Source organism: Ylistrum balloti, unplaced genomic scaffold, assembly GCF_031769215.1.
Source record: "Ylistrum balloti isolate Yb309-2 unplaced genomic scaffold, AGI_CSIRO_Ybal_v1 Utg371338, whole genome shotgun sequence".
Classification (NCBI taxonomy): Eukaryota; Metazoa; Mollusca; class Bivalvia; order Pectinida; family Pectinidae; genus Ylistrum; species Ylistrum balloti.
The window spans coordinates 729,557-752,143 of record NW_026782711.1 but is presented as its reverse complement, the minus strand read 5'-3'; the positions used below and the strand labels follow the sequence as shown (position 1 = coordinate 752,143).

Genomic DNA, 22,587 nt, shown 5'->3' with positions numbered 1-22,587 from the left:
GTTGACTTGCTTATATAATAAGGATGTATGAAACTCAGATACCCCAAATTTCTAAAATTTCTAATATTTAACTTTTATTCCAGTAACGATTTTTTGAAAGTTTGGATGACAGAAAGTGATCTAAAACAAAAAACAAAAAAAAAACCACACAAACAAAAAAACCTATATGTTGGTGTACTTCTTTCACTGCTGAAAGAGTATGTGAAAAACAATTTTGCTCATTTTCGTTAATTTTTCATTATCAACAAATATTCTTGGTTATTTTCAAGGTAATATTTGTTTCCAGCAAATCAATTTTTTCATTTAAATGCAATAGAATGATTTGACAGCTGCTATATATAGATTTGACAGCTGCTAATCTATATAGCAAATAAAAAATGAACATTTTAAAAAATTGTTTAAATCCTACACTTAACAATCTTCTGAAATTAAACTTTTTGAGATTTTATGCTTTGATAGAAAAAAATTAGGGAATTGTTTTCATAGTCACTGTTCTTATTTTTTTCTTTTTGTATTTTTCATCAAAGTGTCTGGTTGGTTTTTCCTTTTTTCAGAAATCAAGAAACATACTGAAACATTCATTTTTGGGTCACAAAATTGAAGAAAAATGATCAACCAAGTCTTGTATTTCAAAGTGATGATTTGTAGTGATAATTCTTCCAAACTTGATTTCTGCCCAAAACTTCCATAGTTATACTCTAAGAGAAGTACTCTAATAACGAAAAAAAAAACATTGAAATTGTGGATACTGAATACTGAATCATGACATCATCTACGCCGTCACAAACTGTAAACAACAGAAAAAATATACAGAAAGCCATATTAAGTGCTGCTCTTTAGGAGAAAAAGTACAACTAGATGTACCAAAGTATATCAAAATGTAAAAGTCTACAATATTCAATTGGAATTTTTCTAAAATTATACCCTACTATCAGTTAAATGTTCATATATCCTTAATAAATAACACAAAACAAATATCTAAAAATACTGATGTTTATTTTGATCACTTTGTTCCAAATAAACTGGTCCAACATATTAATGAAATCATATCATATTCATAGATATTTGACAGTCCATAAGGCATTGGTGACCTTGACCTTGAGATTGATACCCAAGGTGAAGACAAATAAGAGGCCAAAGGCTTTTGACAGTCACCATAGTTCTATAAATATTACAATATTAGTTTTGTTGTGACTTGAAATGTATATGAAAGTAAATTTTACCTACAGTAAACTTTAGGCTTGCCTCAGGGGAAAATATAATTCTATACTAATAAGTTTGAGTAAATTTAACATACTATGCCGAAAAATATGATATTCTTACATAAACTTCAGTCAATTTAACCTTTTTGGACCCTGCCCCTTAGATCCCTCAGGGTGGGGACCATATAATTCAATTTTGGTTCACATGTGGTCATTGAAGGTTTCTGGATATATCGATAAATTTGGTTCAGGGTTTTAAAGAAGAAGTTAAAAATATCTATGGATGTTCAACCACCGATAAATGGCAAATGCAACAGGCCACTTGGGACTGATATATATCACAGACACACACATTCAACTTCTTACTAACTGTTATATTCATTTATCAATAAGCCCATATGCCAATACACAATATCTGTCTGAAAGTACATCTAGGGCTACAATACAGCAATGTTATATAGCGTTTGTTGGTATTTCCTGTTAAATTGCAATATATGTAAGTGGGCTTATTACCAGGCATGGGCTTATTGCAAGATAAATACCTAAACATGTCACGATGACACAATTAACATAACTACAAGGCTAATAATACATTTGTAATAATAAAATATCAATCACATTAAATCTGATAATTAGAAAATGAGTGCAATTATTGACATCTCTATGTAATAACGATATTGACTGTAGTATAATGATTGTGTAATACTACCATCAACTACATTTTGTATATAATTAGATATACATATTCTGATACTGTAAGTGAACTTTCTGTTGTATGTGATTTAATTCCATTGTTCATGAATCTATGTGTATAGTACATAAAGCTATGTTTGTAAATCTATGGGTAAAATACAGTGTCAAGGACAATTTATCCCCCTTGAGTTTTTGATTCTGCGGAGTTCATGTTTGGTTAATGAAACCACCCAGTAGAGATCTGTAACATGTTTGGTTAATGAAACCACCCAGTAGAGATCTGTAACATGTTTGGTTAATGAAACCACCCAGTAGAGATCTGTAACATGTTTGGTTAATGAAACCACCCAGTAGAGATCTGTAACATGTTTGGTTAATGAAACCACCCAGTAGAGATCTGTAACATGTTTGGTTAATGAAACCACCCAGTAGAGATCTGTAACATGTTTGGTTAATGAAACCACCCAGTAGAGATCTGTAACATGTTTGGTTAATGAAACCACCCAGTAGAGATCTGTAACATGTTTGGTTAATGAAACCACCCAGTAGAGATCTGTAACATGTTTGGTTAATGAAACCACCCAGTAGAGATCTGTAACATGTTTGGTTAATGAAACCACAGAGATCTGTAACATGTTTGGTTAATGAAACCACCCAGTAGAGATCTGTAACATGTTTGGTTAATGAAACCACCCAGTAGAGATCTGTAACATGTTTGGTTAATGAAACCACCCAGTAGAGATCTGTAACATGTTTGGTTAATGAAACCACCCAGTAGAGATCTGTAACATGTTTGGTTAATGAAACCACCCAGTAGAGATCTGTAACATGTTTGGTTAATGAAACCACCCAGTAGAGATCTGTAACATGTTTGAATCTTTGACTGAGTCATCCTTAATTGTGACTGACCTTCACATTGCTATCTAAACAAAAACACCAAACGTCTAATGAATAGGATTTTTAAATAGCCTGTTTTCTTCCTCTGGGTACTGTACTTTATACTGTTTACAGTTTTTCTAGACTATAAACAATCCCTATTCACCTATGTCCCTCTAGCATCCTTCGGTAAGCTCACCTGTTGTAGCCAAATCAGTGACTGGAAACATGCTCGGTATGGGGTTTAAATGAATTCCATGCACTTCAAACTTTACATAAAAAGATAACAAATGATTGGTCACTCAGCAATATTAATAAGAAGGTCTTTTGAATAAAGGACCAAAACCCTATATATACTAAGAATGAAGGACCATAACTCTACAAAATGTAAATGAAGGGCAATAACTCTACATGCTGTGAATGAAGGGCAATAACTCTACATGCTGTGAATGAAGGGCAATAACTCTACATAATGTGAATGAAGGACCATAACTCTACATAATGTGAATGAAGGGCAATAACTCTACATAATGTGAATGAAGGGCAATAACTTTACATAATGTGAATGAAGGACCATAACTCTACATGCTGTGAATGAAGGGCAATAACTCTACATAATGTGAATGAAGGACCATAACTCTACATGCTGTGAATGAAGGGCAATAACTCTACATAATGTGAATGAAGGACCATAACTCTACATAATGTGAATGTAGGGCAATAACTCTACATAATGTGAATGAAGGACCATAACTCTACATAATGTGAATGAAGGACCATAACTCTACATAATGTGAATGAAGGGCAATTACTCTACATAATGTGAATGAAGGGCAATAACTTTACATAATGTGAATGAAGGACCATAACTCTACATGCTGTGAATGAAGGGCAATAACTCTACATAATGTGAATGAAGGACCATAACTCTACATGCTGTGAATGAAGGGCAATAACTCTACATAATGTGAATGAAGGACCATAACTCTACATAATGTGAATGAAGGGCAATAACTCTACATAATGTGAATGAAGGACCATAACTCTACATAATGTGAATGAAGGGCAATTACTCTACATAATGTGAATGAAGGGCAATAACTTTACATAATGTGAATGAAGGACCATAACTCTACATGCTGTGAATTAAGGGCAATAACTCTACATAATGTGAATGAAGGGCAATAACTCTACATAATGTGAATGAAGGGCAATAACTCTACATAATGTGAATGAAGGACCATAACTCTACATAATGTGAATGAAGGGCAATAACTCTACATAATGTGAATGAAGGACCATAACTCTACATAATGTGAATGAAGGGCAATAACTCTACATAATGTGAATGAAGGACCATAACTCTACATGCTGTGAATGAAGGGCAATAACTCTACATAATGTGAATGAAGGACCATAACTCTACATAATGTGAATGAAGGGCAATAACTCTACATAATGTGAATGAAGGACCATAACTCTACATAATGTGAATGAAGGGCAATAACTCTACATAATGTGAATGAAGGGCAATAACTTTACATAATGTGAATGAAGGACCATAACTCTACATGCTGTGAATTAAGGGCAATAACTCTACATAATGTGAATGAAGGGCAATAACTCTACATAATGTGAATGAAGGGCAATAACTCTACATAATGTGAATGAAAGACCATAACTCTACATGCTGTGAATGAAGGGCAATAACTCTACATAATGTGAATGAAGGGCAATAATTCTACATAATGTGAATGAAGGGCAATAACTATATTTTGTGAATTGTCCTTACAATAAATCAGTATATCTATACATCTATTTTCTATGAAATATTATCCACAATAGAATTAATACTCTCTGCCATGTTCAGCATTCTGATGGTGACTGGTGATGTTTGCATATCTGCTACAACGTTGCTACCCATCTCACAACACTTGGTGACCTCCTGAAAAATTAAATCAGGAATATTATTTCATTATAGTTGTCTGGATCATAGACATTGTAACAGATAAAATGTACACATCATGAATTGTTATATGAATTTCTCAGTAATGTTGTAACGATAGCTTTTGATGGTTGTCTCACAAAGTGTTCCTTCATTTAATAATAAGCAGCACTGTCATGTCTTTGCTTCAGCAGTCTTCTGCCTTAAATTCATATGTAAGGATATTCAATTACACATTTAAATCTCTTGCAAATACTTATTTGATAGACGAATGATTGTATTGAATACTTACAGAACCTATTTCTCTGAACAGGGTTTATTTCAAACCAGAGGATATAGAGATATCCAAGTCAGATGAGACATGAGTACTGATCACTTTTAATTTTCTTGTTAGTTGTCTATTATATGCATTGTATAATGATGGATGTATTGAAAGAAAACATATCATTGAATGAGGTAATTTTTTGTCAGTAAAATATTGTACCTGATCCAAAGGAAGTCTGCCTATTATTGGAATATTGAACTCAGCAGCCAGGTTGTCGAGACCTTCAGATGGAAATAGCTCACTCACTTCCTGTCAGTAAACACAATGCTTTGTTAACAGATACAAAATCTTTGATAACAGTAAAGGTTAATATTATTTTTAAGGGTATCTATTTCCCACTATTTTTTGTTGATAGAGTAAAACTTTGAGAGATACTTTGAAAATAAATCAATGAAGAAACTATCATCCATTTCATGACTTCCGGAAAACAATGATGTTATTTTTGCATCAAACTTGCATAAAACAGAAAATTTGAACCATCAAGAAAAACAACCTTTATTGATCTATCAGTAAGAGCATGCCTGGTAATAAGCCCACTCAAACCGTGTTACTGTTCAGGAGAATTATCAATAAGTGTTATTTCATTATCACATTATCATGTACCTGGTAATAAGCCCACCCAAACAAAATTACTGTTCAGTAGAATTATCAATAAGTGTTATTTCATTACCACATTATCATGTACCTGGTAATAAGCCCACCCAAACAAAATTACTGTTCAGTAGAATTATCAATAAGTGTTATTTCATTATCACATTATCATGTACCTGGTAATAAGCCCACCCAAACAAAATTACTGTTCAGTAGAATTATCAATAAGTGTTATTTCATTACCACATTATCATGTACCTGGTAATAAGCCCACCCAAACAAAATTACTGTTCAGTAGAATTATCAATAAGTGTTATTTCATTACCACATTATCATGTACCTGGTAATAAGCCCACCCAAACAAAATTACTGTTCAGTAGAATTATCAATAAGTGTTATTTCATTACCACATTATCATGTACCTGGTAATAAGCCCACCCAAACAAAATTACTGTTCAGTAGAATTATCAATAAGTGTTATTTCATTACCACATTATCATGTACCTGGTAATAAGCCCACCCAAACAAAATTACTGTTCAGTAGAATTATCAATAAGTGTTATTTCATTACCACATTATCATGTACCTGGTAATAAGCCCACCCAAACAAAATTACTGTTCAGTAGAATTATCAATAAGTGTTATTTCATTACCACATTATCATGTACCTGGTAATAAGCCCACCCAAACAAAATTACTGTTCAGTAGAATTATCAATAAGTGTTATTTCATTATCACATTATCATGGACCTGGTAATAAGCCCATCCAAACAAAATTACTGATCAGTAAAATCATCAATAAGTGCTATTTCATTATCATGCACCTGGTAATAAGCCCACCCAAACAAAATTACTGTTAAGAATTATCGTCAATAGGTGCTGTTTCCTTATCATGTAATAAGCCCACCTCACAGCTTTGAGTAAGAGGTAACATGTGATATACTGTAGAATCTCTACAAGAAAATGCTTTATTTTTCACAATTTTTTGGATGGTTTAGAAATTATAAAGCACTTACTCCACAGCATGGACAAGTGTAACTCTCCATGTTTCCGACCAAGCCTAGTATCCGAACACCCATCTTTTTGCAGAAATTAATTTCTTTACGAATGGTTGCCAAGGCAACAGCCTGTGGTGTTGTGACAATAATGGCTCCATCTGGCTTCACATTTCTTAGCACTTTTATAACAGTTAAATGTTCATCACTTGTCCCTGGAGGTGTATCTGTAACAAAACTGAACCCATAGTAGCAACAATTCTGCGTAATTAAAAAGTACAAAAATAGAATATCTGAATCAGTAAAACGTTTAACTTCTGTCAGTCAATAGAAAAGGTGTGACATATTACAAGAATCTGTTGTACAGTGCCATATTAAAAGTATTCACAATTTGCCGAACTTACATATCTTATCTCTTTTCTCTTCTTATTTTTTTACCTTAGATAAATATTAAAAAAGCATTGGAGTGAAACTTATCATATGAAAGGAGTATAGATGTTTCTGTGCATTTTCTGTTAACAAAAACAAGAGATCCCAGAGTGATCTTGGCGCCCACCATTTGAGGATCTATTTTCAGTTCTTGAAGATTTGGGGTTTTTTTTGTTGTTTGTTACAGGTGTTGTAAATGTTCATGAACTGTTCTTCATTGAATGTTCTCAATGATGGCACAAGATATTTTTATTAAGCACTTATTAGCAAATATCATTTGAAAAAGATCCCAAAGTATTATTAGATAGCAGTCAGTTACAGGTGGATAATGGACAATATGTTTGTGCTGTATTACTGTCGACATCCAAGATGGTGGCCTGTGGGCCACCTTGATTTCAAATCAGTCCAAAAAAGATCCCAACTAGGCACCAAGGGAAACCAATATCTATGAAATATCAGAAGGATCCATTCAGTACTTCCTCAGATATAGCAGTAACAAGATTTTACTCTCAAAATCCAAGATGGCTGCCTGTCAGCCATCTTGATTTCGGATCAGTCCAAAAAGGTACAATGCACAACTTGGAACCAAAGGGAACCTGTATATGAAATTTGAGAAAGATCCATCCAGTACTTTCCAAGAAATAGTGGTAACAAACTTTTACATCCAAAATCCAAGATGGCCATCTGTCGGCCATCATGATTTCGAATCAGTCCCGAAAAGGAACAATGCAAAACCAGGGACCAAGGGGATACTGCATATGAAATTTGAGAAAGATCCATCCAGTACTTTCTCAGAAATAGCGGTAACAAACTTTTACTTCCAAAATCCAAGATGGCCACCTGTCGGCCATCTTGAATTCGAATCAGTCCCAAAAAGGTACAATGCACAACTAGGGACCAAGGGGAAACTGCATATGAAATTTGAGAAAGATCCATCCAGTACTTTCCAAGAAATAGTGGTAACAAACTTTTACATCCAAAATCCAAGATGGCCACCTGTCGGCCATCTTGAATTCGAATCAGTCCAAAAAAGGTACAATGCACAACTAGGGACCAAGGGGAAACTGCATATGAAATTTGAGAACGATCCATCCAGTACTTTCTCAGAAATAGCGGTAACAAACTTTTACTTCCAAAATCCAAGATGGCCACCTGTCGGCCATCTTGAATTGGAATCAATCCAAAAAAGGTACAGTGCACAACTAGGGACCAAGGGGAACCTGCATATGAAATTTGAGAAAGATCCATCCAGTACTTTTCCAGAAATAGCGGTAACAAGAATTGTTTACGGACGGACGGACGGACGGACCACGGACGCAGGGCGATTTGAATACCCCACCATCTCATGATGGTGGGCTAAAAATATGAAAGCAAGTACACTGAAATCCTTAAAACTAAACATAAGTATGAGTATATAGAAAGGTTATCAGAATATAGATATTGTTTACAGAGATACAATGATTTACAGAGACACAATGATTTACAGAGACACAATGATTCACAGAGACACAATGATTCACAGAGACACAATGATTCACAGAGACACAATGATTCAGAGACACAATGATTCACAGAGACACAATGATTTACAGAGATACAATGATTTACAGACACAATGATTTACAGAGACACAATGATTCACAGAGACACAATGATTCACAGAGACACAATGATTCAGAGACACAATGATTTACAGAGACACAATGATTTACAGAGACACAATGATTTACAGAGACACAATGATTCACAGAGACACAATGATTCAGAGACACAATGATTTACAGAGACACAATGATTTACAGAGACACAAGGATTTACAGAGACACAATGATTTACAGAGACACAATGATTTACAGAGACACAATGATTTACAGAGACACAATGATTTACAGAGATACAATGATTTACAATAATTCCAGTGTATCCAGGTTTCAGTTGTTCTTACTTATATACCTACCACAGATGAGGTAGTCAAGTCTTCCCCAGAATGTATCCTTGATGAACCTCTTTATCAAACCTAACAGATTTCAAACAACACAAAAATACATACATAATGTTTTAAAAAAAATCATAAAATACTCAAATAGCAAATATTCTACTGAAATCATGATGGAAAACACATTTGTTTACCATAATATACTAATCATCTTACCTGATCATGCATCATAGGCTTTAAAATTTTAAGTTCTCTTGCCATTTTTCTTTTTCTTTCATTTTATAAATATCAATATTAATGATAATTCATTGTAGAATAATTTATGAAATACAAAAGCTACCTTTCCATGAATACCTTTTCTGTATAATTGTGACACTGTTGATCGTTCTACGAAAACATAAAACTGTGATATTTATAGGGCAACCACATAATCACATAAGAATGGTTTAAATTGATATAATCATATTTGTATGATACTGTTACATATTATTACACAGCAAGCCATGTCAACAGTACCAAACAACAAGACATAGCTGACTTGTAACTACTGTAACACACAGTAAGACAAAACTGACTTTAAATTGATACACATCATATTTGTAATGAACACACAGTTACATAACTATTACACAGCAACACACATGTCAAAACACATGTAGCTAATGTAACACACAGTAGAAAAAAATTGACTTGTAACTACTGTAACACACAGTAAGACAAAACTGACTTGTAACTACTGTAACACACAGTAAGACAAAACTGACTTGTAGCTAATGTAACACACAGTAAGACAAAACTGACTTGTAGCTAATGTAACACACAGTAAGACAAAACTGACTTGTAGCTAATGTAACACACAGTAAGACAAAACAGACTTGTAGCTAATGTAACACACAGTAAGACAAAACTGACTTGTAGCTAATGTAACACACAGTAAGACAAAACTTACTTGTAGCTAATGTAACACACAGTAAGACAAAACTGACTTGTAGCTAATGTTACAAACAGTAAGACATAACAGACTTGTAACTACTGTAACACACTGTAAGACAGAACTGACTTGTAGCTACAGTAGCATGCAGTAAGACATAACTGACTTGTAGCTAATGTAACACACAGTAAGACAAAACTGACATGTAGCTACTGTAACACAGTAAGACAAAGCTGACTTGTAGTTACAATAACACACAGTAAGACAAAACGGACTTGTAGCTACTGTAACACACAACAAGACATACCTAGTGTGTGTCTGCTGTAACACACAGTAAGACATACAAGTATCTGACTTCTAGTTACTGTAACACACAACTACCTAATAAGGCATACCTTGCTTGCTGCAACCATCTAGCTATACTTCTGGCATGCAGTACACACACCTGATTTGCGAGGTCCTCGAAACACTACAGAGTTGGTATCAGATGACAAGAGTGATCCAACAGACATCACTTTGATGTTGTAATGGGGAGATCTGAATTGCAATAAAGAGTGTTGTATTAGATTTTAAATTTATGAATTTGCTGTGATCTACACATTAGAATACAGCCAATCTATATAACAATTTTCACTGTTATAATTGTAATTGTTCTACTGATCATACCTGTATACCTAATATAGGACTTATATATATATATATATATATCCTTATAAGCGATTAAATAAAGCAAGAAATTTTCAATCTACACACAGAAAAGTCTTGAATTTATACCTATTTAACAAAGTCAAGGATGGTAACACTAAACTGACACCAAAACAAATACCTTTTAATTCAGCTGGATCAATTATTGATTTTTTTTTAGAAAATAATTTAAGTATTTTTATATTCTTTACCTTTAAAGATAAGAGATAGTCCATGATTAGCTAATGAATACCAACAAATGAAACAATAACGGTCGATCTAAATGCCAATGAGAAAGCACGATTTCATGTTATTATAATCAAGTCTAGCTGCCAAATTTGAGAAAAATTGGTTTCAAAGAAGGAAACAAACGACAATGTTTTCTTCTGAAAATTACAAAGTTAAAAAGGAATGATGGAAAATAGTGTTATGTATTTCAACAGTAAAAGCACACCATAACAGATAGTTATGAGTGACTGAACCTCCAGACAAGATTGAAATGCTGAACAAAACAAAGGACAATAAGGCTTTCAAAAACTATTTAATCCAAATGCTGTTCAAAAAAACATAACTTCCAGGCCTGATTTTTAAGCCAAACAGCACGAAAGAGATCAAATGGTAACTTTGAACAGGGATATTCAGAAAAGGATTAGATTATGAAAAAACAAAGGGCAGTAACTCATCTAAAAGCAGACAAATTATAATCAGATCAATTTGGAATTGTGGGAAGAGATCTCTGGACAAGAATAGATAACATGTTTGACTATGTATAAAAAGAGCCATAACATACTGAACTTGGAGAGTGATAGGACCAATTCTCAGGAAATAACATTCATAACATGTACAAAGTATACTGGCATACAAATACAAATTATAACATATATAAGGAAGCCTTAGCAGTTTTATTATCTTTTCTTTATACATAGTTTTGTTTCTACTTACATCAGAGGTTTCCATCCATACTGTGAATTGATAATAGCTTTTCCTTCCACACCCAGTAGTTTAGGGATGCTGGGTCCACATATATCCAAGTCAATGACACCTACTTTCTGTGACTTTGAAGCAAGAGCCTCAGCCAACAGAGATGCCACTGTTGATTTCCCTACACCTGTGGAATAAGCAAAGTGTTCCGTTTTAACTCTGTTTATCTTTGAAATTATATCCCCGTTTTAATTCTACAATAATTTTTCTGATATTGCAGCTTTTTAGATAGCTTTTTGCATTATTAAGTTTTTTAATGTATGAATAGATTTTTTGAACTGCGAAATTTTGTTTCGTATGAAAACTGTATATCAAACGGACTGACAAGGTAATATTAAAGATCAATCCATTTATCAAAAAAATAAAAAATTTTTCTTTTTAAATTGACATCTTTTTTCCTTAAACTACAGCTAAGTAGAATAAGCTTCCATCAGATGTTGTCTCCTGTTCCACAAATGATTCTTACAAAACTGCTCTCTACAACTTTTATTCTATCCCACATTAAACAATTAAATAACATTACTCCTATATTCCCTCCGCTTTCTCCTCTGTTGACATTGTTTTCTGCTAGATGAAGTTGAAGTAGAAAACAAATAACAGTTACCTCCTTTCCCTGAGAGCACCAGTACCTTGTGCCTGACTGCTCCCATACGTAGATCTATCCCTTCCTGGTCTGGGTCTACTCCATCTGCATATATAATATATGAAAGTGTATGTATTGGTTATAAATTATTGTGCAAAAAGAAAAACAATGACGAAAACCAACATTATATGCAGTAATATAACTGGTAAAGTCAACTGTCTCTCAACTGTCAGAATTAATCTTCAACATGATGAAGCACATCTATAGGTCAATTAAATGAAGATTCAAATCTTAAGATTTCAGACACTGCTGATATAGATTCAAATCATGAACATGCTTATGTCAAAACTACATCTTCATGTTTGTTTTTACGCACTTTGTGATTGGCAGTAGGCCTGTCCCGGACATCCTTCACACACACTTGCCTTTCCAGCCTCAGCCTATACACAAAATAAGCAAATAGTAAATGGAAGCATAACTGAACCTGATGTCATGTACTATTTTAATTTTTTTTTTCGCTCTCTGTACCCCTGCAACATGTCATGGCATATTTTGAAGGCACATTTGATTGGTTCTAGTAGAAAAAAACTCACCAATCACAAGCTGATATGTTCCATTTTTGAAGATTGCAAAGGAGCTAAACTCAACTTTAAAGCCATTATAATATACTGTAAGGCGACCTAGAGATTTGTTTGATGTACATCAAAGGATAAAAAAGTCTTTTCTTCTCAACCACTAGGTGTCAGATATAGAACCATCAATTTTGTCATGATTTTTTCCAGGGTTGCAGAGAGAGAAAGTGATTGTAACCCCTCGTGTATCGAGGATGCCAATTTGCTTATACACAATATATATGGTTTCTGCTATGTGCTACCGGACAGTAGCCTTAACTACAATTATCTTAGATTTATTCTCATGTTATATGATCATCTACTTACTGAGTCCGATGGACACTCCGATATGTCACTGCTGGATTTTTCAGAGCGTTCCATTGCAAAAGAATCTTTCCTGGGTGTTATCTCTGCATTGTAAACAAATATGAACCGGAAGCACGTGTGTTATCAAAAATCAACTTCCGGTAAAATAGTGTCTCGTATGATTGGTTTAGCACCTGAAGATTTATGTCGTTTGATACAAATCTATAGAGTGTTTTGGCTCAAAAATGCATTTTCTGCTTTGAGAGGGATCATGGAAACGTTTCCCACAGCTGTTTTAGTGTTTAGCGGGAAGAGGAAATCTGGAAAAGACTTCGTCACAGAACGTTTGATGGAGAGGTAAAGAAATAAAAACGATTGCTGGATTTAAATAAATTGTTGCTGAACTTATATTTTAAGGCATATATATAACTTTTGGTACAGTGTTTTAAAAAATTCACAAACATTTTTGATATTCTTCACACATCTAGAAAGATCAGGACATCATCTACGGCTCCATAAGCTGTAGCAAATTGTTTCACATTAACAAATATCAAATGTTATTGATAATTTAATAATTCTATTTTTTATATAAAATATTATATCTATATGTTATATTCCAGATAAAATAGCAACTGTGGTCAGACTTTTGATTTGTCTGTGAAATAGGTAAACATATTTCATTTGCAGATTTGGAACAGAAATTTGTGAAATCATCAGATTGTCGGAACCTCTTAAGAAGCAATATGCACTTGTAAGTTATGAAAAGATCTTTGTTTTTTTTTCTGTCAAAAACCTTTTTTTCTTGCTTTTGGTTGGATATAGAGTAATTTGCAGGGGTAGACAATGCTCGTTTCAGTATAGTCTGAATATGAAAATTGTCATATTAATCATTGTATTTGAAGTTGTTCAAATCATGATAAAGTTTGAAAATAAAAAATCTGATTAATACATGTAATTTCAATTCATTGAGTATGACTTAATTTTTTGTATTCTGTATTTACTTTCAGGAAAAGAATTTGGATTTTGAGCGCTTACTGGATTCTACAAGTTACAAGGAACAATATCGTTCAGATATGATTCACTGGGGTGAGGAAAAACGAAACCAGGACCCAGGGTTTTTCTGTCGTGTGGCAACATCAGGAAATGAGGTCAAAAAGCCACTGTGGATTGTCAGTGATGCTAGAAGGAAAACTGATATAGAGTATTTCAAAGAACACTTCCCAGACATCACAAAGACAGTACGAGTAGCAGCCTCGAAAAGTACTAGAGAAAGTAGAGGTTTCATTTTCACTACAGGTATTATTTCTTCTATGTTTTAGTGTGCTTCATTAAGTTCATAAATAAGTTCTCAAAAGTATGTTGTTTGAACAATTGTTACCAATTGTATAATTATCAAACCATGTAAACTTTTAGTTATCATCTGTTCTTTCACACTTCATGCAAATAATAATACACCAGATACTTACACTATGTGGCACTTAAACTGTATATTTTTTTTATTTATTTATTTTCTTTTTCTGTAGGGGTGGATGATGCTGAATCTGAGTGTGGACTAGATAACGTCAGCTTTGATTTTGAAATAATAAATGATGGTGATGATGAAGTTTTGAGGAACAGTTTACAAGAAATTGAGCACGAAGTGAATATGAAAATTCTACATGGTGAAGGCTGACTGGCATGTGAAAAAAAACCTTGAAAGACTTAATAAGACTGCTTGATATGAGTATGGAAGTTTTGTTGCAATTTTTCCACAAATCTGGTGATGCTTGGCTTCGATATGATGAATGTTTCTTTATTGTAATGAGTACTTACCTAAGTAAATCAGCTGTTGCTGAACTTAATAAAAGAGGGAAACATGCCACAGTATCTAACCACATTTAAAGCAATGTTTAAAATGACATCTTTTAGATAAAATAATGGTTGAAAGTCAGCTCAAAATGTGTGTTTGTTACTGATGATGATGATGATGATGGTGGTGGTTTATCGTCTCCGTGACTCTGCTCATCGCGGGCATTGTCCAATTGATGTGAGGCGATTCTCTGGCAACATGAGGTTTGGTGCTCCCCTCGTGGGTTGGTGTTTGTTACTGGGTTTATCACCCTATATATAGAAAGATGAAGGTTGGGGCAGAGTCTCTTTGTAGAAGCTGGTGGCTACCTCACTGAATACCATGCAGGAGGTATGTACATGCTATCCAAAACATATTCAGGGTAAAGCATATTTCCCGGATACACATAGTACAGTCTGGGATTTCAGCTTCCGGCGAAAACAATCGCCCAGAGTAGGGATCCTTGACCAGCACATTTGTAATCTTCAGCAGAAGTCTAATGCTGTACAGGCTGAACTAATGTAGCCCTCTTCCAACTAACACTAACAGGAAACAGGTGTAAAGCAGAATTTGTAGTGTGTATTACATTCTTTAACATGATACAGGTTTTTAGCTCATTTTATTAGTATGCAATTTTTGGTCTCATCGCTGAGGTAGGGATGGTGAGACTTCTGTTTCTGCAGAATTACTGTTCAGATTAAGTTAAAATTAATATCTTAAATCTTTAACTAGTTTGCCTCCAGGTTCATCAAGTCAACTACTGGTCCAATACAATTAATCTTTTCCTTTTGGTTACTTGGAAAAAAAATTAATGAACTCTAGTTAAAATTAATATTTTGATCTGTGCTCTAGTTCTGTCAGTTGCACTCTTCTCCATTCATAGCTGAGTGTAGTTCACAGAAATGGAAGGAAAATTAAGATGCAATTGAATTTTAATGCATTTTTGACAATATGACCTCGAATGGGAGTCATAGCCATTCTTTTAAATAGATATGGTCGCCCTTATGACTCCTGTCTCATTAACTGAACTTGAAATTCCCTGCTTCTGGCCTTTATTTTAACCCATGGCTCCACATTAAAAGTCTATATAAAAAATTTACAAATTTGGATTCTTTTAATCTTAAAAGAGGGTCAGGGTCATTCACCATGCTGCTGGTAAACTATCAGCAGCCTATATTGAACATTGTTCAGAGGTAAACATTGATACTAAATGGATGTTAGATGTTACATCACTGTATAAACTTACATGCCATTGAGGCAGACAGATGAATAAAAATCAACAGTGATATTTTCCAAAGGGATACAAAAGATAAAGGATTAAAGAAAATTGCTACTTCAAAATAGCTCCTTTTCTGTTGTCAAACTTTTTTCATTCAAGCGTATCTTGGTCTCAAGAAAACAAATTAGTGGAAAATTTCAGCCTGTCTGGCAAACTTTTTTCGCTGGGGAGTGAATAGTGCAAAATTCACAATTCAGTCAGACTTTGAACTGGTTTGAATGATTTTAAGCTGTTGAAGTATTATAACAAACAAACAGCTATCACCATTGCTCATTGGAGAGATTGTAAGGTGTGACAGGTTGAAAATAAAAACACAAAATGAGTCCTGGATTTTAAAATTTTAATACAGTAACAAACTAGGATTGTGTATAAAATCAACAAAACAGGATATTTATATTGTAAGAGATAAAACATGGAGTTCAAGTGCAATAATATTTACATGATCATTACAAGATCATTGTGTCTCAACATGCATTAAAAATTTTTCTTCTAAATTCCAACAACGATTAGATAACATGATAAATCTATAGTGCTTATTTTACATAAAGGAGTGTAACAAATGCATTTACTTTATTTATCTCACAATAAGCCTATTCCTGATAATAAGATCGCCCATATCCTTTAGTAAAACTATATAGATATCCTTTAATAAGCCCACCCGTTGACACTGAACAAGACATAATATGTTGTCCTTTGGGCTTATTGTGGGATAGATACAATAATGTTGTTAAGAATCTCTGATATGATTGAATTACTGAGGTTACACAAGTATATTATAAACACTTGATATCTCTAGTCTAGTCTGGACAAGTTACACTAAAAGTACAGGTAGAGAGGTACAAGTAGTAAGATTTTGTCTATCATTACACAAGTATATTATAAACACTTGATATCTCTAGTCTAGTCTGGACAAGTTACACTAAAAGTACAGGTAGAGAGGTACAAGTAGTAAGATTTTGTATATCTGTACTTCATCAGATCACAGATCTATAACACACTAAATAACTACGTTGTGAAAATCTTGCCCTAGAATGTAATTGGTTTCCAGTAAATACATGTTTATTGGTTAAGACTATTGGTATAAAGACATAGTGTATAAACTTTCCTTCGGTGACATGTGAAAATTCAGTGCAATTTTTCGGCTGTTAATTGGGTTTGAATTCCAACAAAAGTGGAAATCTTTGAATCCTTTTGTTTTTCATTATGTGCTTTGAGTATTAAAATTTATCATCATTTCTTGTTTGTTTAGGATTTCATCTTTGTATACATAATCTGGAAAAGGTCCACTGCAATCAATATATATACAATTTATTGTACAATATATTTTGTGGAAAAGATGAACAGTTAGTGATATACATGCAAGGTTCTCAAGTCCAGAGGGATATTAATGGAATATTATGTACATTTCATACATTCAATGTATAATAATATAAATATCAATTAAGAGATGTAAATATGTGAAATGTTATCATGTTAATAAAACCAGAAAAAAAACTCTGAATAAATGTACACATTACAACAAAAATCCTCATAAATAAAAAAAGTCATTGGTACAAGCACTGTTTATAACATCAACAGTGGTACATGTCAAAAAGCACTGTTTATAACATCAACAGTAAATTAAATGTGTAGGGATTTCAATGCTAAATACACATCTCCTTTACAGTATGGCAAATAGTTCTGGATTGCTGCTCAATGTTAACAAATATTATGTTAACTGAGAGGAAAACTATAAAATGTCTGAAGATGTCACCACTCACTGGACATATACAAGTATCAATATATGACAAATTTCTAAAGATAGTAACGTTAACAGTAACCTTGACCTACTTTTGCATAAACACCATATGCCCTGCTAGCTAAAATGGCAATTGCATAAAAAAATAAATATGATTTTAATATTAATAATTACAGTGATTAAATTTTAAGTTCATGTTATATCTACACATAGTGTGGCTATGTGATCTAAACCCAGTCTGGTAAGCTAAATTTATGCAAATAAATTTTATCAAAATATCAAGTTTACTACCTAATCATAACAACTCGGATACTTTACGTTTATTTGATCTTTATGAACAGTTTAATTGCTGAGATTAAATTTGAGATATAAAATCTAAAACCATGTAATGAAGCATACAAAATCATGACTTTATTTCAAAACGTGTCTGAAAAAATACATACCTAAATAATTTTCTAGGTATGTATTATGTTGTATTGCTTCCTAATACAACATCTAATGATTGAACCTATGTGCATGACTGAATCAAATTAAAAAGTGTGAATTATCTTGATAATCTATCACAAGATCAGTATCCTAATGATGTCAATATTCACTTCACACACACCTTAAAATTCAATATTTCTTATCTGGGCAAAAAACTCCACACCAAAGAAAAAGAACCCATATCTATTGCAATTCAGAAGAAAAGTCTTTTCATTGGCCCGAAACAAGTCCATGTATTTTGTTGTCATGTAAAAAACGCATCCTCATCTTTTTCAGTTCCATAAAAACAAAAACAACAAATGTATTTTGTTGTCCTGTTATAAGCCCACCCACATATATCTAGTGTGATCCTGTAGAAAAACCAGCAAATTCTGTTTCACTGACCTTTAACAAGCCCATCCAAACTTTGAGTAACACTAACAGTGCCCTTGCATTATAGAAAAAAATTTGATTTCAAATCACTATCTTATTACACAACACCCTATTTGTCAAGTGACCAGATATAAATACATACAAATGTGATTAGTATATATGTATATAGATATGCAGTTAAACTGATTTGAAGTACCTTTTACAAAACACCCATTCAACCTGGATTTTGATAGGCTGTGACCAGATATAAGCGTTGCAGACAATAGTTTAACTCCAGGTAAACTCCTCTGTCATTGGTGGGCTCCAAAATACTTCTGATTTACATGTACAATGAACAAAAAATTATTAATATATCGAACAGAATTAGTTTTATCAAAATGCAAAAGGATTAGTGAAGTTATACGATATTCATCTGACACCTGCCTCTAGTGCAGTTTTGAAAGAAATGCATAAAATGCTATATCAGTGCCCATTGATAAGCCCACCTCCCTTCTGTGAGTTTGCTACCTGGATGAAAATGATAAACAAGAGACCCAAGGGGCCTGAATTGCTTTCCTGACTATTCAGCCATTGAATAAAAAATTATAAAAATAATGTCTGATATAATTTCTCTATCGAGTCCTGCCCTTGTGGTCAAGCAGAGTTCAGATTCACTATTCATAAAAATTGCTTCAGACAAAACTTGCACAATATCCTTATCTCTCTATCTAATTGGGCCCCTCCCCTCGCACCCTTAGGGCAAGAATCTATTGTTTATACACAATTGATTCTGCTTCATCCAAAAATACCTCGGACTAAATTTTGGAAACATCCATTCATTCCTACAGGAGGAGTAAGATTTTAAAAAATTCACTCTTTTTCCCCTTAGCTAAAAAGTCTGTTACTTTGTGAATACAACCTTAATGATTTTTTCTTTGAAGTCCTCCTTAAACCTTGAACTCCTAAGTAAACAGATTTCCAGATTTTTCAACACATTATTCTCAAGACATATCAATTTATCTTCAATGCTATTCAATAATTTCACATTTCTGCAAAAAGTAAATGTTCATAGTACGTAACTTTTCATACCCTGTATGTATTAAGAATTTCTGTTTTGATACATACATTATCAACATCATAAATAAACAAAGTCTCAAACATCACTAGGGGTGTAGAGCCAACGCCGTACATCTCGAGCTGGTATCGTAGGTTCCGTAATCCCACAGTTGGATACCCCAAGGTATGCTGGGTGATTGAAGAATAGTAGGAACTAAGAACGAAAAAAAGGAGTATACTATACTCAAAGGCGATCTGAATTAAGGAAATATGTAGCAACCCAAGAGATTTTGAACAAGAATGTTCTAAACTTATTAGTAGGTTTGTTTAAAGGGGATACCCTTTAGGCATATCAATAAATGTGGTAGAAAGGGCAAGGGCCATTCCTAGATAAACTACTTAATCCAGAATTAGAAGACTCCACCCTGAAGATTTTGTCTTTCCTAATTCAACACAATCTCATCACACACACATCTTGTGCCAAGACCCGGGTACCAGTGGCCTCCTGAAATATAAAATGACTTTCATGACATTGCCTCTCGCTCTGGTCGCAGTCCATGCAGGAGGCAATGCAGAGTATGCCAATATATGGCCCCTACAACAATTTTTAAGAGTTTCACAACAAAAGAAGGGGAACAAAGTTAGGGGGCATATCACATGCCAAAGTGTGAATGCCATATACTTCATTATGTGTAAAGCGTGCAGTATGCAGTATGTCAGTCAGACATCCAACACAATAAACACTAGAATACACAACCATTTATACAGCATAATTCATTAACACCTAAACAAACCAGTAGCGGGGCATTTCAAGTTGCCGCATCATAATGTTGATGTCATAATTACGGGTTTGTTGTCTAACGTCTCTGATACGAACCACAGGCTCAGGGTTGAGGAGAGTTGGATTAGAATACTTAGAACATCCCAACCAGAAGGATTTAATATATTGTCATATTGGCCAACCCGAAAACAACCAAAGTGAAGACTACTAAAGTAACGACCAAGACACGAATCCCATGCATTAGATGCGGGAAGTCATATTTGTGCCTAGGAAGCCTGAAAAGACACGCAAGTAACGCCCACGGGCCAGAACAAACATGGTACAAATGTAAAATCTCCAAAAGATCCTTTGGAAGAAGGAAAGTTATCTTCGTCATCTACAACAACAGCATCCAGGATATACCTTGGAACTAGAGGTCACCAGGGATACTACCAAGCAGGACGCACAAAGACCAGGAAACAAACGCCCATTCAAGGTGATGACAAAAATTCAACTGGACCAAGTCAAATTCCAAGTTAAATCGGCAGAAGGTATAAAAACGGTGGGACCGTACCACATGAATTTCATACCAGTTGCGGACTCTGCAATGGAACTATTGAAAAAAAAGATTAGAAGCTGTCGGATTGCGTTTCATGCAGCACAGTCTCCATAGCCAATGAATCTGAACACTACACTTGGAATTACAAGGACCTAAGATACAGGTCTTCATCGGAAAATACCATGTGCCTAGATGAACTGTGCTGATTTCATTTTAATTTCAATTTGAAGTTTTATGTTGATAACAGTTTCATTATGTCTCTGGTCTATATTTTATTTAGGATGATAACTTAACGGTCTATTTTACAATGAGGTGGATAGAGACAATACAATCCCACCAGTTCAAAAAGAAAACATTATGTAACTCTTTGAGTTACTGCCCTTAGTTCTGGTCATAGGACATGTAGATCTATCACACTTATACTTTAGGGGTAAAATGTAAACCACAATTTGTTCTGAAGAAGCCCAAATGTTCGTGCGAAACAGGTAGACTTAGCAATAAAGTTATCACACTGAAGATCATAAGTGTGTTGCGATTGACTACAACCCCTTCTTTAAGTCTCAATATCTAGCACCTAAGTTGTCCAGTACAGTAGGAAATTATACAGACCAATCATCTAAGATCTAAAAGTCAATCTCATACATCTTTATACCTGGACAATCCTTGTATTGAGGACAAATGAAATAAATTGTGGATATGAGATATTCTTTACCAAAATATGAAGTAATTACAAAGTATATGAATTCAATGAAGATTTAAGAGATTAACAACTCATATTTCTTACATTTCCATCGCCATACCATTGGCTACCATTTTTGTTTCTCTCTTCTCATATTGTTTTTGCTTTTTCAATGAGCTGTTGCAAATTATACTTATTTTATGCCAACAATCCGTATGATTATAAAATTCAACCCAAATTAGTACCAGAATAATTACAAATACATTTAAAACTTCCGTTAATGGCTGATTGGGCAAAGGGCCTTACATAAAATTGGATCTAAGACAATCACACAATAGTGCATGATAATTATAAATGACTATAGTATTTAATATAATTCTATCTGATACAGAGTATTCCATGTTTAAAATAAGTATCTTGTCCACCTCAAATATTTCATATCACACAGGTAACACACTCCCCTTTCACAATGGCATCAGAGATTCGATTCCTTGAAAGGACATGAGAAAAGGTAGAATGGTCACCTGTCTGATCACACGCGCATTCCATGGATCCTCTGATTTACTCCCACAATGCACTTCCATCTGAGCCAACAAGAGTGATTAATATAAGTTGTAATAACTTGTTTCAAAATAGTTGTAAAATACATAAAGTTTACATATACAGTCATATCACGCTGTTTTCTCACTCTGTCATACAATATCATAAGTGATAATCTTCTAATTAAACATCTTTGTATTGCTACATAACAAAACTCATCTTC

The 22,587-nt window shown here is 33.8% G+C and overlaps 3 protein-coding genes across 10 annotated transcripts in view; 1 reads left to right on the top strand and 2 right to left on the bottom strand.

Annotated features, from left to right (window-relative positions):
• Positions 1-22,587, bottom strand: part of LOC132562096 (protein amalgam-like) — a 414,615-nt gene that overhangs the window by 3,641 nt on the left and 388,387 nt on the right. The window lies entirely within an intron of this gene.
• Positions 2,534-13,179, bottom strand: LOC132562061 (cytosolic Fe-S cluster assembly factor NUBP2 homolog). The gene is made up of 9 exons (XM_060226785.1): positions 13,110-13,179; positions 12,548-12,611; positions 12,193-12,276; positions 11,550-11,715; positions 10,369-10,460; positions 9,014-9,073; positions 6,649-6,854; positions 5,201-5,290; positions 2,534-4,716 (listed from the first exon to the last, which is right to left on the bottom strand). Exons 1-9 carry the CDS (start codon positions 13,161-13,163, stop codon positions 4,594-4,596), a joined length of 939 nt encoding a protein of 312 aa, XP_060082768.1. The 5' UTR covers positions 13,164-13,179; the 3' UTR covers positions 2,534-4,593.
• LOC132562067 (phosphomevalonate kinase-like) lies at positions 13,264-15,026 on the top strand. Its single transcript, XM_060226797.1, has 4 exons — positions 13,264-13,445; positions 13,776-13,839; positions 14,096-14,384; positions 14,612-15,026. Exons 1-4 carry the CDS (start codon positions 13,267-13,269, stop codon positions 14,758-14,760), a joined length of 681 nt encoding a protein of 226 aa, XP_060082780.1. The 5' UTR covers positions 13,264-13,266; the 3' UTR covers positions 14,761-15,026.

Excerpts from the sequence above, each read along its gene's own strand:
- LOC132562061 (XM_060226785.1), bottom strand. The coding sequence starts at position 13,163 with ATGGAACGCTCTGAAAAATCCAGCAGTGACATATCGGAGTGTCCATCG. Across the intron at positions 5,291-6,648 it reads ACACTTGTCCATGCTGTGGA|GAAGTGAGTGAGCTATTTCC; the intron begins GTAAGTGCTTTA and ends GTTTACTGACAG. Across the intron at positions 4,717-5,200 it reads GCAGACTTCCTTTGGATCAG|GAGGTCACCAAGTGTTGTGA; the intron begins GTACAATATTTT and ends TTAATTTTTCAG.
- LOC132562067 (XM_060226797.1), top strand. The coding sequence starts at position 13,267 with ATGATTGGTTTAGCACCTGAAGATTTATGTCGTTTGATACAAATCTAT. Across the intron at positions 13,446-13,775 it reads ACAGAACGTTTGATGGAGAG|ATTTGGAACAGAAATTTGTG; the intron begins GTAAAGAAATAA and ends TTTCATTTGCAG. Across the intron at positions 14,385-14,611 it reads AGGTTTCATTTTCACTACAG|GGGTGGATGATGCTGAATCT; the intron begins GTATTATTTCTT and ends CTTTTTCTGTAG.